General features: G+C 41.0%; 2 protein-coding genes across 2 annotated transcripts; both read left to right on the top strand.

The window, feature by feature from the left end:
• The first annotated feature begins 3,796 nt into the window (after positions 1 to 3,796).
• Positions 3,797 to 9,037, top strand: LOC108802305 (taste receptor type 2 member 129-like). Its single transcript, XM_018574173.1, has 4 exons — positions 3,797 to 4,165; positions 4,431 to 4,730; positions 7,949 to 8,143; positions 8,978 to 9,037. The coding sequence occupies exons 1-4, from the start codon at positions 3,797 to 3,799 to the stop codon at positions 9,035 to 9,037; spliced, it is 924 nt and encodes a 307-aa protein (XP_018429675.1).
• Positions 9,038 to 9,244: 207 nt separating this feature from the next.
• LOC108802304 (taste receptor type 2 member 39-like) lies at positions 9,245 to 9,964 on the top strand. Its single transcript, XM_018574172.1, has one exon. The coding sequence runs from the start codon at positions 9,245 to 9,247 to the stop codon at positions 9,962 to 9,964; it is 720 nt and encodes a 239-aa protein (XP_018429674.1).
• The last annotated feature ends 5,083 nt before the right edge of the window (positions 9,965 to 15,047 follow it).

The following is a 15,047-nucleotide window of genomic DNA, read 5'->3' as shown; positions in this document are numbered from 1 at the left end:
GAGAGAGAGAGAGAGAGAGAGAGAGAGAGAGAGAGAGAGAGAGAGATGGAAATATAATCATCAAGAGGTATCAGAGGATCATAGAACAATAGGATTTTGTTTATACTGGAACAAAAGACTTGTGAACAAAAGATGAAGCCAGAATTCAAAATCTGAGAGTGAATAATCCTCTCCAGAAGCAGCCAGGACTTCAAGGCTTACGTAAAACAGTGTGACTGCCCATCAGAAGAGCTAGTTATAGTGGAGGTTATAAATGATAGTCGATGGACACACCAAGGCTAGACATCCTCTTCCAGCTTTAATATTCATTACAAAATTACTTTGCTTCTTCTTAGATAAGGACAACTTTTACAAAAATTGGCATGGCTTGTTGGAGGTCAATCATTACAGAACATATCATGAAATATATAAATGTCTGATGGGTCCATAGATAACTGAGACAAAGTGTTTATGACAATGACTGTACAGACCTTCTCCACAAACCTGACAGGTCCAGAATGAAGACCAAGTGCAGGAAATCATTTTTGCATAATGATTGTTATCATATATTCAGACTTCCAACAGAAGTAATTGTAGAGCTGAACACTTTGCATGGATTTAAATGATGGACCCTCACACAGGAGCATTTAACTTGATGGATGGGACGTGAGGTCTCTCAGGTATTTCCACCATCTGTCCTCCTGCTATGCGTACATGACTGTCATACAGATGTTCAGCTGGTCTGACAGTACTGAGGATCGCAGTTCTCCGAGACTCCCCAGGACAAAACTCTCACATAGAATGGACATTTGGCTTCAACACATCTTAAGGAAATCTTTAACCATCCAATCTGGACTCTGAATCTTAAAAAAGCAGAAAAGGAAAGGAGACAATTGTGTCATGATGAGTCCTGAAGGTTACACACAGAGCCGCTTGCCTTTTATGATCATTTTAGCCCTGGAGATAAACGCTGGCATGCTAATGAATGCGTTTACTATATTTGTAGTTTATCGTGATTTTATCAAAACAAAAACGGTGAGCAGCAGCTTCAAAATCCTGGTGTGTTTGGCCGCCTCCAGTGTGTGCTATAGTATCTTGATGTCGGTCGTTTTGCTTGATCATTTCTGCAGCCTTGGAATCTTCACCACATTGAATGCCATATATATATTTATCTATCTGTTGCTTTGTACGATCAGTTCTTGTGCATGGCTTGCAGCCAGTCTGGGCTTCTTCTATTTCATTAAAATTTCCAATTTTAAGTCAGGTTGTGTTTCCTTGGAGAAGAAGAATATCAGCTCCATTGTCCTGCGGATGGTCCTGGTGAGTGTATTGTTGTCTCTGTTCAACAGCGTCCTAAGCAGCTTGTTCTTCATTTTCTCTCAAACATTTTCTCATAATTCCACCAATAGTTCTCCATCTGTGATCTCTACGCTTTCACAATCAAGCACAACATTTGTCAACACTGTAATTATTAATACTATTCTTCCATTTTTGATGGTGTTCATCACCCCTTTGTTCACGGTGGTGACCCTGAAGAAGCACGGTCATAGGATGAAAAAATGAAAAATGGATTTTGGTTATGGCTTCTTCTTCTAAACTCTTTTTTATCCCATTTCAGTCTGTCCTCCTTGTTCTGGCCAACACCAGACTGAAGGCCGCCTGGAAGGAAATTTTCGGATGTGTTTGTCTTCAGGAAACTGTAATCACCTGAAAGCAACAAATCTGATAGAGGGCCGAGTGATGGACAACAGCAAGTAAATGGAGGGACACCAAGCAAGGCTGATGGTGGGACATATGGACAATGGATATTGCTATTACATTAACTTTAAAAAAATAATAGACTGAAATTTGCCATCTTTGTTTTAAAATCTGGTTCAAATTGTTTAAAAACAGTATAATTCAGTTCCCTCAGAACTCAATCTTGGTTCCCTCAGAGCTCAATCTTGGTTCCCTCAGAGCTCAATCTTGGTTCCCTCAGAGCTCAATCTTGGTTCCCTCAGAGATCAATCTTGGTTCCCTCAGAGATCAATCTTGGTTCCCTCAGAGATCAATCTTGGTTCCCTCAGAGATCAATCTTGGTTCCCTCAGAGATCAATCTTGGTTCCCTCAGAGCTCAATCTCGGTTCCCTCAGAGCTCAACCTTAACTCTGAACAACAATGTATCTTTTTTGTGTATCACTCGGCTGTAGATCCTCCAATCATCTCTGACACTGTCCTTCCTTCTGGAGGGGGGCTACTTTTGTTCCCCATGTGTGTGTTGTAGTCACCGCTCCAAGCTCACTCCCGGGATGGACTACAATCTCAAGTTTAGTTTACTGTTTTGTATTGAGATTGTAGTCCATTCCGGCAGCAAGCTTGGAGCGGTGACTACATTACAACACACACAGGGACCATGGGGAACACAAGTAGCCCCCCTCCAGAAGGAAGGACAGTGTCAGCACCAATTCAGAGATGATTGGAGGATCTACAGCCGAGTCATACACAAATAAGATACATTGTTGTTAATACTTAAGGTCCTTAAATATGTTTTTAAGATTTTACTCCTGAGCTTAGTGTCACTTTAAATATCCATATCTTTATATTATTGTTTATTATATTTAACCACTTCAGCTCCCATACCTGTACACCCCTTATAGACTAGAGCAATTTTTCTATTTTTGCTATTTCTGGAGATAACTTTGCCATTAGTGAAGACAATAAAAGTGATACAGAGATTGGTTTTTGTTTGTGAATAAAAAAACTTTCTTTCAGCAATATTATTTAGCAAAAATAAATTCATTTTCTGTTGACTCAATAAATAAAAACACACAAACATTAAGATTAAAATGTGTTTTTTTCCCCCGTTTTGACTCTTGCTTTTCCCTGCCTGATGTACCGTCCCTCTTTGGTCATGAAGCTCGCTTCTTCATCCTCAATATCTGAGATGAGAAATGCTTGTTCATGACCGAGATCAACCTCCTCCAGCAAGTCAGTTATTGTATGATCAAATATTCCCATGACTCCCTGTCGCCAGTTTGTGGGGCTATGAAGAGATGTAGATGTTGCTCCAATCCACATAATCTGTTAACCATAACCAGCATGGGGTCATAGACCTCATGGGGGTAAGGTGTTAATGGCATTTACATAATAGGAGCTAGCAGGTATTATTAACCCACGCAGACAATAGGGCATTGTATGTGGCAGACAATGGATGCCCCCCCACCTCCATTCAAGCTTGGTTTCTCCATTTTTACATAAATGGCCTCTTTCACACCTCTTTTAAACCAGTCCTCCTCCCTGCCTATAATGCGTACTTGACTGTCTTCAGAGGAGTGACCTTTTTCCTTTAGATGTAGGTACACTGCTGAATCCTGACCTGCGGGTTTAGCTCTTCTATGCTGTGCAATACGCTGGTGAAAGAGATAAAAAGGCATTAAACTTCAATTGGATTGAATTAAAAACCAATGCCAGGTCTCTGACAGCAAAGGGCATATCATAAGGATGGTTGTAAAGTGAACGTACATTGGATGTAACACTGAGTATCAGAAGAAGAATACAACATATAGAAACACCTAACAATATCCACTCTATGTATTATTTGCATGAGGAAACCTGTGTATACATATACGCCTCTAGAGTTTGAATATATGGAAAGTCCGGTATTATAGGACATCTGCCATCTCGGTTTCGCAGTCTTCAGTTATTGCAGAGGGGTAGTCAGTCCTTCCGATGGTCAGCAGAGAATAGATATCTATACTGAACAGAGCTGCACCGGGGAACATCAATAATAAGATCTCTTTGGTTTGAAGAACATCTAAAGAAAGGTCATCTCCTCGCCATGGATCCCGGTGCTGTGATTTCTTTCTCTGTAATCATCTTTGAAATGTGTATTGGGATGTTTTCTGGTCTCTTCATTGTAGGCACAATCTTAAAAGACATCTTTAAAGGACAAAGAATGAGTACAGGAGATAAAATAATATTGTCTCTAAGCTGCTCCAACATCTGCCTGTTAATAATGACATTTACTTCTGCTTCCGCATCATATTTTCCCTTTAACCCCGACGTGTATACGGTGTGCACCATAAATGCCTTCGTAATTTATAGCAGGACATCTTGCTCCTGGTTGACTACTTGCCTGTGCTTCTTTTATTTCATTAAGATCACCCAGTTGAAGTCTTCCTTCCTGTCCCTGCTGAAGAAGAAGATTGCAACAAAAAATCTGTTTTTTAATATTTTTATAGTGTGATATCCTGTTACATTTATTCACTTATCCTATTGAGGAATGTAGCTTTCCTTTTGATTGTTTGCACATCAGCACTTTTTCAGTCCTTTATGGTACTTTATATTCATTATTGGTAGGTTTTTTTGAAGACTTACACACAGGGTGTCACTCATGTTTTGATCTATATATATTCACATATTTTCATATTTATCTCAAACCTTTAGCGCTGTGACAACACTTTACACTGAAGAAGAAGATTGATGTCCTAATTCCGTGGATGATCCTGGTCATTGAAGCTCTCTGTCTCGGTAGTAGCTTCTTCAGTGAAATGACTCAAGTTCCTCCCCAACAATCATCCAACATCTCAGTCTCCTTTTTATTCGACACATTAGGAGATAATTCCCACCCCGGAAGGACAATTTTATATGTCAGTATGTTTGTGTCATTGCTGATCTCAGTGGTCATCACAGCTCGTAATGCCCTTTCCCTCATCGTTCATATTTGTAGGACGGGCAAGAACGTCACCCCCTCTGGCAGAACCAACGTGAAAGTACAAAGAGTGGTGAAAACAATGGTCCAGCTTTTGGTCTTGTATTTTTTCTTTTATTTGATATCGGTTATTGCTTATTGCTTAAATGATTCATTTTCATACTATGGAGATTTCTTTCAAATTGCTCAGTTCTTCTTCAGCCCTGTCCAGTCTATTCTTCTGATTCTTGGTAACCCAAGATATAAGGAGGACATCTATCATACTATGCGTATATGTAGTAGGGTTTGCACACGTTGGAGTTAATTCATCTCCATCATCTGCCACACATCCAGACAAGAACATTCTACCAGCCATTGTATTATGTATGATGAGCTGGCCAATCAAAAACAATGCTGTTGGGTTTTTATATTTTATTTTAGGTAGAGTGAAAACAGATTACAACATTTTCCAGGTTTTATTGATGTCTTCCATTTAGGGAAACCATCCATCACTTTTGTCTAACCTTAGCTCCCATACAAGAAGTGAGGGGAATATTCCAATGTGGAGAGAGGCAGCGATTGGGAACCTGACAGACGCTTCTAACCCTTCCCCGCTCTACTAAACATACTTCTATTGATGTCTTGGCCTCCATAGGAGAGATTGTTCTCACTTCCTGACAAAAGCTCTAACTCTTACCATTCTAACCAAAACATATATTCTTTTACTGAAGATAAAGTTTGAATTCTTGTTTTTTATGTTATTAATAACTCAAAATGTAAATGTCAGACAGCACGGGAGTGATATTGTGATCGTAGGTGTAGTGCTGATCCTGAAATTACTCAGTGGTTTCCTTTCTTTGCTGGCTTCTTTTCCTTGCTGGTTTGATGGCTCCATCAATTGACATCTCCTCTCCATAGTTCCCAACTCTGTCCCCCTCACTTTGACATTTGTGTGCTTTTGTCCACCTTTGGTTGTTTACATCCGTGCTACAGTTTCATCAAATGTAAATCCGGCAGCAGTCCCTTTGTGTTGGTCACATCAGAGACCTCAGCTTAGCCATTTTGGGGAGTGTTTACCACTAGTGAATGAATCCAGTGATAATTCCAAAACCCATTATAACCAGGGCCGGATTTACTCTCTCTGCTGCCCCAAGGCCAGGTTCCTCAATGCACCCCCCTGCCCGCCAAACCCCAATGGAGAATGGCAGACCTGCAGGCTGCATACAGGTGACTTCGGCGACATCGCCGTGTCACTTTTACAAAACAAGCGGAAGCTTCCACGCTGTACATTTAGCTTTGCTTGCCCAATGCAGGGCTAAATGTAGAAAACAACTACCCGCCTGGCCCCCAGATCTGTATGTCCGGGGCTTCGGGAGATAGGAATTCCCCACCCCTGCTACCCCTCTACTCCCTGCTGCCCCAAGGCTGGGCCTTGGTTGGCCTTGTAGGAAATCCGGCCCTGATTATAACACTATTGTTGAATTGTAAATTTGTCAGAATAGTACATTGTCCGTGTAAATCATAAAGTTTTTCCTACATTCAGGATGACTGTATAGGACAATGTGTTCCTTCACCATTTTTCCAAAATGGAACTCTTGAAACAATTTCCAGATCCAGGAGAACTTCTGCTCAACATTATTATATCAACAGGTCACATAACATAACTTGATCTGCTAGTAAATTAAAGAATAAGCCATGTGATGTCCTAGACTATTTTACATCCAGGACAGATATTTTTTTAACATTCACCGGCTGTTATCAACAAAATTATTTACAGTTATAACATTGAAATGAAGTGAAAATAATAAGAGGAGAGAAATCAGATGGTAAAAATTGTAACGGCCTGTTATGTTGGTGGTCAGTGGAAAATGGCGACCAGTAGGACCCTAGCGGAGAATAGCTGGTGTGCGAACCCTAAACATTCTTTATATTGTTACATTATACAATAATATACTAATGTAGTTGTTGTTTAAAGGAGAACTATGAGGGGGAGGGGCTTTTCACTCACCTCATAGTTCTAGCCGACCTGTGACAATGAAACTGTCACAGGTCGGCTCAGTAGATCTGAAAGTGAGCAAACACATACCGGCGTTCGCTCACTACTCGATCATGTCACGGCTCTCTGCCTTGACAGGGGAGGGACTGGGGCAGGTACAGCTGGCTCTGCCTCTAGATAGGCAGAGCCAGCTGTCACTCACGCAGCTGGGCGGATCCAGACATAATTGTCGGGATCCCCTTCAGCTGCGGCGTCTCAGTATACAGCGAGCTGTAGCTCCCTATATACTGAGCTTTGGGTGATGTGAGGACGCTAGTTTGTGTCCTCCTGTGACCCTGGGGAGAACTATGGGGAAAAGCCCTAACCCCATAGTTCTCCTTTAAGCTTGTATTGCTTCATCTTTTAGGATACATAAAAGGAATAAATAAAAGGAGAGTTATTGATTGACTAGGCTGACAGGTGTGTCTTATGTTCTATATTTCTTGGCCACATATAGAATGACAGTCGTCGGGTTAATGGTTCTCTGCATACTGTATTTGAATTCAGTCATTCGATCTCTCCAGCTCATTGCTCAATCTTTTGCATGCATTCAAATTCAATCTATTAGAAGCATTTGTGTTAAATGGTCACGTAAATGATAATGGTTGTGAGTAAACGGTGACATCTGATGGGTGGATTCTTCAGGGGTCATTTACATGATCATTGAAGAGTAGATAACATGATGATCTTTGAGTCTAAAGCAGATGGAACATCTCTCTGAAGAAGACACAACTGAGGAACACTTGCTCACACAAAACTCTTGAGGCCTCTTGGGAATACTAGGGTTCGTGTTTCATCAGAACAGAATGAACAGCCCAGTTTCTGAGGTTTGTCTCGGTATCATAGCATTGGAGGCCATCGTTGGCTTGTATTCGAATGGCTTTATAATATTTTCTATCCTCCTTTCCCGTTTTAAAGGGACAAATATTGCACCCTACAACAATATCCTTGTTGTGTTGAATGTCTCCAACATGAGCTTCACAATTTTGATGTCTGTGAACCTTCTGATGACCTTATTTTGGCCATCATCAAATGTAACCGACTTCTCAGGCATTTTAACCTATTTAACTTTTTGCAGCATTATCTCCTGCTCCTGGCTCACTGCTGACCTGTGCTTCTTCTATTCTATAAAAATCCTTCAGTTCCAGTCCTCATTTCTTGCATGGATGAAGATGAAGATAGACAGAATGATACCTCTGTTGATATTCGTTGCGATCACCTCTTCTCTGTTGGAGAGTTTTATTGCATTATATATTTTCACTCAGGGATTATCCAAAAACTCAACCATCACTTCAACTGATGTGACCTCAGAACCTTACAAACTGAGGCTGAAATTCATGAACGTTGTCCTTGCAGTGACTTCCCAACCAATCCTTATTGCAATATCCACAACAGCTGCCAGTGCCGTGTCCCTCAAGCTGCACAATGATCGTATCAAAATAAACATGGGTCACACCAATGTGAGAGATTACCAAAGTGCAGTGCAGAACATGGCCTGTCTCATAGTTCTCTATGCCTTGATTTACCTTGTCATGGTTGTATTTGGACTGGGAATATTTGCAGATCAAAGTTGGGGGTACTGGATGTGTTTGATGATCATTTTTTCTTTCTCAATGGTTCAGTCCATTCTCCTAATCAATGGTAATCCCAAACTCAGGGAAGCTTGGAGAAAAATGTTCATCTTTATATATACTGTTCCCCAATGACAAAAATATAAACATTTTCTCCTACATGTATGCTGTTGTGTAACTGTGTGCAACAATCCATCGTGTAGCTTCTCCCCCACCCAACCTATGCTTTCATTGGAACGTAGATGCTAAGAACTGATCTATGAACTTTAAGTGTAAATAATTCTGTAGCTCACTTTTAAAAAATAAAATCCAGATCCAACGTCCTGTGGCAGCTGATACTCCCACTTTATGCCTGCCTGGAATGTGGAGGGGTCCTCTAAAATCATCACATGCAATGGAGGAACATTGGTAACCACCAGTCCTGCATTGTATGTGATGACATCAGCAAGAGGGAGACAGGCAAGAAGAGAATATAGAATGACAGTCGTCGGGTTAATGGTTCTCTGCATACTGTATTTGAATTCAGTCATTCGATCTCTCCAGCTCATTGCTCAATCTTTTGCATGTATTCAAATTCAATCTATTAGAGGCATTGGTTTTAAATAGTCACGGAAATGATAATGGTTGTGAGTAAGCTTTGACATCTGATGAGTGGATTCTTCAGGGGTCATTTACATGGTCATTGAAGAGTAGATAACATGATGATCTTTGAGTCTAAAGCAGATGGAACATCTCTCTGAAGAAGACACAACTGAGGAACACTTGCTCACACAAAACTCTTGAGGCCTCTTGGGAATACTAGGGTTCGTGTTTCATCAGAACAGAATGAACAGCCCAGTTTCTGAGGTTTGTCTCGGTATCATAGCATTGGAGGTCATCGTTGGCTTGTATTCGAATGGCTTTATAATATTTTATATCCTCATTTCCCGTTTTAAAGGGACAAATATTGCACCCTACAACAATATCCTTGTTGTGTTGAATGTCTCCAACATGTGCTTCACAATCTTGATGTTTATAAACATTCTGATGAAGATATTTTGGCCATCATCAAATGTGACCGACTTCTCAGGCATTTTAACCTATTTAACATTTTGCAGCATTACCTCCTGCTCCTGGCTCACTGCTGACCTGTGCTTCTTCTATTCTATAAAAATCCTTCAGTTCCAGTCCTCATTTCTTGCATGGATGAAGATGAAGATAGACAGAATGATACCTCTGTTGATATTCGTTGCGATCACCTCTTCTCTGTTGGAAAGTTTCATTGCATTATATATTTTCACTCAGGGATTATACAAAAACTCAACCATCACTGCAACCGATGTGACCTCAGAACCTTACAAACTGAGGCTGAAATTCATGAACGTTGTCCTTGCAGTGACTTCTCTACCACTCCTGATTGCAATATCCACAACAGCTGCCAGTGCAGTGTCCCTCAAGCTGCACAATGATCGTATGAAAAGAAACATGGGTCACACCAACGTGAGAGATTACCAGAGTGCAGTGCAGAACATGGCCTGTCTCATAGTTCTCTATGCCTTGATTTACCTTGTCATGGTTGTATTTGGACTGGGAATATTTGCAGATCAAAGTTGGGGGTACTGGATGTGTTGGATGATTATTTTTTCTTTCTCAATGGTTCAGTCGATTCTCCTAATCAATGGTAATCCCAAACTCAGAGAAGCTTGGAGAAAAATGTTCACCTTCATGTAAACTGTTCACCAATGACAAAAATATAAACAATTTCTCCTACATGTACGCTGTTCTGTAATAAAGATCTATTTAGAGGAATCAGAACCTCCTTCCTCCTGCTGTGGGTCCCTCTGGTGATACTAAATAACTATATGGAGGAATCAGGACCTCCTTCCTCCTGCTGGGGATCCCTCTAGTGATAATAAAGATCTATATAGAGGGATCAGGACCTCCTTCCTCCTGCTGGAGATCCCTCTAGTGATAATAAAGATCTATATAGAGGGATCAGGACCTCCTTCCTCCTGCTGGAGATCCCTCTAGTGATAATAAAGATCTATATAGAGGAATCAGGACCTCCTTCCTCCTGCTGGGGACCCCTCTAGTTATAATAAACATCTATATAGAGGAATCAAGACATCATCTCCCTTGTAAATTTGGAACTATCCAAAATGGCTTTCTTCAATGCATGGACGTGAATCTTGTTCTGGAGGTTTTTCCTGTTTGAGCTTCTACTATTTCTTTAGCATTGAACACATGTAAACCCAGATTCTCTCATTGTTGAAGAATGAAGTGAGTCCCAGAGAAAGTTGACGTTGGGAAGGAAACACATGATGGGGGTGAGGAACTGGGTCAAGGAAAGGGTTAAAAAGGTGAATTAGTCAGGCTTACCCTGCATTGAGAAAGCAGACAGCTGGGTAGGGAGGAGCGGCATGGGTTGCTGTCAGAGATTTGACTAGGCACCACCATTCCAGAGAGTTCCACAGAGCCAAGACGCTGTCCTGTCTACGCTCACCCCTGTTTTCCTTGCATTTGTTAGGTGTGGACAGGATATTTTTCTTGGCAGCCTGGTGGTAAGGGAGGTCTATTGCTCTTGCAAATTCAGCAAGCTGGTATTATTAAAAGAGGCACATCTATTGGTATGGACGTCTCTGGTGGTTGGTGGTCGCTGTGGCCCACTAGGGGCTCGGTTTCCAAGGGACCTGAAGTGTTTCAGTAAGAGGTCTTCACACCAATGAGGTGACGCTGAGGATGGAGTTCATGTTAATCAAATACCCCCCTTTCTGCTTATGTCACTATGAGCTGGTGAGATATGTTCAGTAACTTGATTCATTATGTCATTTATATTTTCATTGTTAATAATCAATTAATTATTTATGTTTAATAAAGTGCTTCTAAAAAATGTATAATAATAATAATAATAAAAGTGTGTGACTAGCGTGCAAGTTCCTCTGGTGAAGAGACTGATGTGTATGTATCCGTGTTCACTTTACAACACTGCATTATACTTCAGAAGGTTTTCTTCCAGCTGAACATCAACTTCATATTATGGAATGATGACCCGACATTCTTTATTTCACATTCTTAATTTTAAAAAATGGCTAAAAGAAAAGTTCATTGTTAGAGATTACATACCCCGGAAGGTGGTGAGAGGTGGAGAGGCCGGAAGAGACAGATTGCCCCTTTCTGTGTCAGTGCACTTAGATACCATAACTAGAAGAGTGGATGAATTTGGAGAACGCTAGGTACACAGTACACTATTCCACCAGTAAAGATACACAAACTGTTCCCGGACCACTGCAGCTGTGGATACATGTAACTATGTACACCAAAGGGATATCAATTCGGATTATATTTTTAGCACAAAAAAAAGAAATGGGGATGAATTTCACAGTAATTTTAAATTACTAAAACTAGGGATGCAGCGATACCAAGTACAATACTCAATACAAGTAGATATACTTTTCAATCTCCAAGACTAGACTAGAGAAAAATCCAAAAGTTGGGAGGCCGCGGTCATTTGTAAGGAGCACACGGAGCTCCCGGTATTTTTACATCTCTGTTATAATGTATGATTTTGTTTTTATAGACATATATAAGTGATGCACCGATACCAGTTTTGCAAGTACGAGTACTGATACATTTTTGTGTAGTGTCATGTGATAGTTTTTCTAAAACAATACAGACTAATGATTTCAAGACAGTGGTGGAGCGCCAGAGCCGGGTGCCAGCTGCAACCGCTGCAACCCTGGGAGTTTTCATGAAAATGCCAAGTATCCGGCACTGGTATCTGAAAAGTATCGGTGCATCCATAGCTAAAACACACACTGGAGAAGCAATTGATGTTATGGTGGGATATAGTCTCACACGAAAGGTATTTGAAGGAGAGGATCACACCGAGAAGTCTGCTTTGGGATGTTCCCCCAAATGATGGACTTAAAGATGGGGAATCCCAAATCGAGTGGTTAGCCTTCTTTAAACATTGTGTAGAAAAATTGTTGGAATTACTTATTAACAAAAAGAGAAGAAAACTGGAGATGGTAGAAGCTGACATTTGTATGTTAAGAGGAAAATTAGAACCACTTATGGGTTCTGAAGAAGGTGTTAAAAAAGGAGTTGGAGATTTTCCTAAAAAAGAGAGATCAGGACATTAAAAAACAGAAAAAAAATATATACGGGATACATCGGATTATAGAAACCAGAACATTTATAGATGGCAACTGAATGAGGAGATGATAGAGAGTTGTAACAGTATTGTCAGTGGAACTAGTGGGGAAGAAAGAGAGGAGGAAACAATCCCCAAAACTGGGGTACATTGGAAACCTCTACACGAAAAGAGGAGAAGAGAAAATGATCAGGGATCCAACGGAGAGATATATTACAAAGAGAGACTAACCAGGGAGAGAGAGGGAACCCTAAGGAGAAGGGAAAAGATTTGACATCAACCCCCCCCCCCCCATATAATAGAAGAGAAGGAGAAATGGAATATAATATTCCCACCGCTCGTAGATACCATCCCCTGAAAGTGGAAAATGAGGAATGGGGGAATCCTGAAAGGAATGAAAGGACCCCGTATAATGTTAATGGCAAAAACCTTAATTTTTTCAGGGGAGTTATCACAATCGACCCCCTGGGGAGAGAAGGGGATTGGGGGACTTGGAAAGCAACGCCACCACAAAAACCCCACAACCAAGGGAGAGGATACAGAGATTGGATGGGTGGGAGAGAACAAAACAAGAGGTGGCAAAACCCCCCATATGGACCACCAAGAAACGGAGGGAGGGTGGGGGTGTTGGGGGGGGGATTTGCAAACAGAAGGGGGAGGTAGGAGAAGGGATTTTTAACATCAGTTTGGTAAACCTTACAGCAACCAAAGTGTCACGATCTGGGTTAAGGCTCAGTGTCCAGTAGCTGAAACAGCAGGCAAATTTGCGGTATAACAGGCCGGGTTTGGTACACAAGCAGACGGTAGTAGTGGAGGAGCAGGCAGAAGCGTAGTCAGAGAACAAGCCAAGGTCAGGAGCCAAAGGTATCAGGTAAGAAGTGGAAGATGATGAGAGTAGTCGGTGAATCAGCAGCCAAAGGTCGGTACACGGGTAGCAGTATGAGCATATTGTATCACAGAGGGAGCAGGAAGCAAGATATTGGCAGGAGCACAATAATCTGGCAAACAGGAAGTGGAGAGGCGTGGCTAAAATAGGAAGTTCCAGGGGAGGAGCAAGGAGTTCAGAGTTCAGCAGAAACTAGGTTTACCTGAGGATTACACAGGAGATCAGGCAAGGAGCTATCCAAGGTTCTAAGGTGGCTCAGCAGGTAGAACCACCGCCAGCTACAGCAGAGGTCAGATCCGGTTCCTGACACAAAGGTTGTAGATCTTGGTTTAAAATTTGCCACAGTTTTAAAAATTGATTTATTTTTAGATTTAAATAAGTTCGTAAGGAAAATAAATGTAAAACAATATTTCTCCTCGTCACATGGACCAAATGTGAGAGTGAACCAAGGAGGGATAAGGGAGGAGTATAAACACAAACCCCTGAAAAATAATTCTACAACCAACCCAAAAATGAATTCAACCCATTTTATAGAACTTAGTCGAAAGAGATGTCAGAGAATTGAAGGTAGAGAAACGAAGGGATAAAGAATTTATTAGTGAAGGTATTAAGAGCCTGGAAAATAAAAAAATAATATTGTTATAAGACCTGCTGATAAGGGGGGAGGGGGTGGTTATCATGCACAAGAATTATTATGAAGAAGAAATGCTGAGAATCCTAGCAGAAGAAGAAACTTATATTAGACTAAAAGGAAATCCCACAGATACATATAATAAAGAACTGATAGGAATAGTTGGGCAGCACAGTTCGAATCCCGGCCACTATCTGCAAGGAGTTTGCATGTTCTCCCTGTGCTTGCGTGGGTTTCCTCCGGGTACTGCAGTTTCCTCCCACGCGCCAAAGACATGCTGGAAGGTTAATTGGCTCCTCTCTAAGTTGGCCCTCCATGTGTGCATGTGAGATTGTAAGCTCCTTGAGGGTGGGGACTGATGTGAATGTGCAACTATGTAAAGTGCTGCGTAAATTGTCGGCGCTCTATAAATACCTGTAATAATAATAATAGTTAACAAAGGGTTACAGATTGATATTTTAAATAAAAAAAGAGCAAAGGTACCTAATCCCTCAGTATGTAGAATTCCTGTTATATATTTCTTACCCAAAATACACAAAAATAAAAAAAACCCACCCGGGCAACCCATGGGTAGTGGGATTGGATCCCTTCTGTCTAGGGTGGGCGAATATGTTGACTTCTTTCTTCAGCCCATGGTTACTGAGACAAAATCATTTCAATAGATAGTAGAGATGTAATAAACTCCCTGGCGGGATTTGGAGACAGTGACAACTTCATCTTTGTTACAATAGATGTTGTGTCACTGGATACATATATTCTGCATACATTCGGAATACAGGCCACTAGGTGGGCTGTTCCTACATATAGTGATCTCAAGCAAGAACAAATGGATTTTATAATGTTTAGACTTCTCTATGAGAGGAAACTACTTCTGGCATCGGAAATAATACTATTTACAAACAAAGGGGGTAGCAATGGGAGTTAAATTTGCTCCCAGTCTTGCTCTATTCACAGCCCAATGGGAGGGAAAACACATTTATGCAAAACAGAGAGCAGGTTTAATATATTGGAAACACTTTATTGATTATATTTTGTTGATTTGGGGAGGAGATGAAGAAACATTGAGGTCTTTTTTGGGTGAGATTGGTGCCAATTCTCATGGAATGAAATTGAAGCATAAAAAGAACGAAATGGTACAATTTCT

The sequence above is a fragment of the Nanorana parkeri genome, unplaced genomic scaffold (genome assembly GCF_000935625.1).
Source record: "Nanorana parkeri isolate BGI_ZX_2015 unplaced genomic scaffold, ASM93562v1 scaffold2786, whole genome shotgun sequence".
In the NCBI taxonomy this organism is placed as follows: Eukaryota; Metazoa; Chordata; class Amphibia; order Anura; family Dicroglossidae; genus Nanorana; species Nanorana parkeri.
Note: the sequence above shows the minus strand (reverse complement) of the source record. Positions and strands in the feature narration are given on the sequence as shown.

What these genes read in the sequence shown, in the direction of transcription:
- LOC108802304 (XM_018574172.1), top strand. Translation starts at nt 9,245, where the DNA reads ATGTGCTTCACAATCTTGATGTTTATAAACATTCTGATGAAGATATTT.
- LOC108802305 (XM_018574173.1), top strand. Translation starts at nt 3,797, where the DNA reads ATGGATCCCGGTGCTGTGATTTCTTTCTCTGTAATCATCTTTGAAATG. An exon ending in CTGGCAGAACCAACGTGAAA is followed by an intron (nt 4,731 to 7,948) that starts GTACAAAGAGTG and finishes ATTTTCACTCAG; the next exon opens with GGATTATCCAAAAACTCAAC. An exon ending in TAAACATGGGTCACACCAAT is followed by an intron (nt 8,144 to 8,977) that starts GTGAGAGATTAC and finishes AGTCTAAAGCAG; the next exon opens with ATGGAACATCTCTCTGAAGA.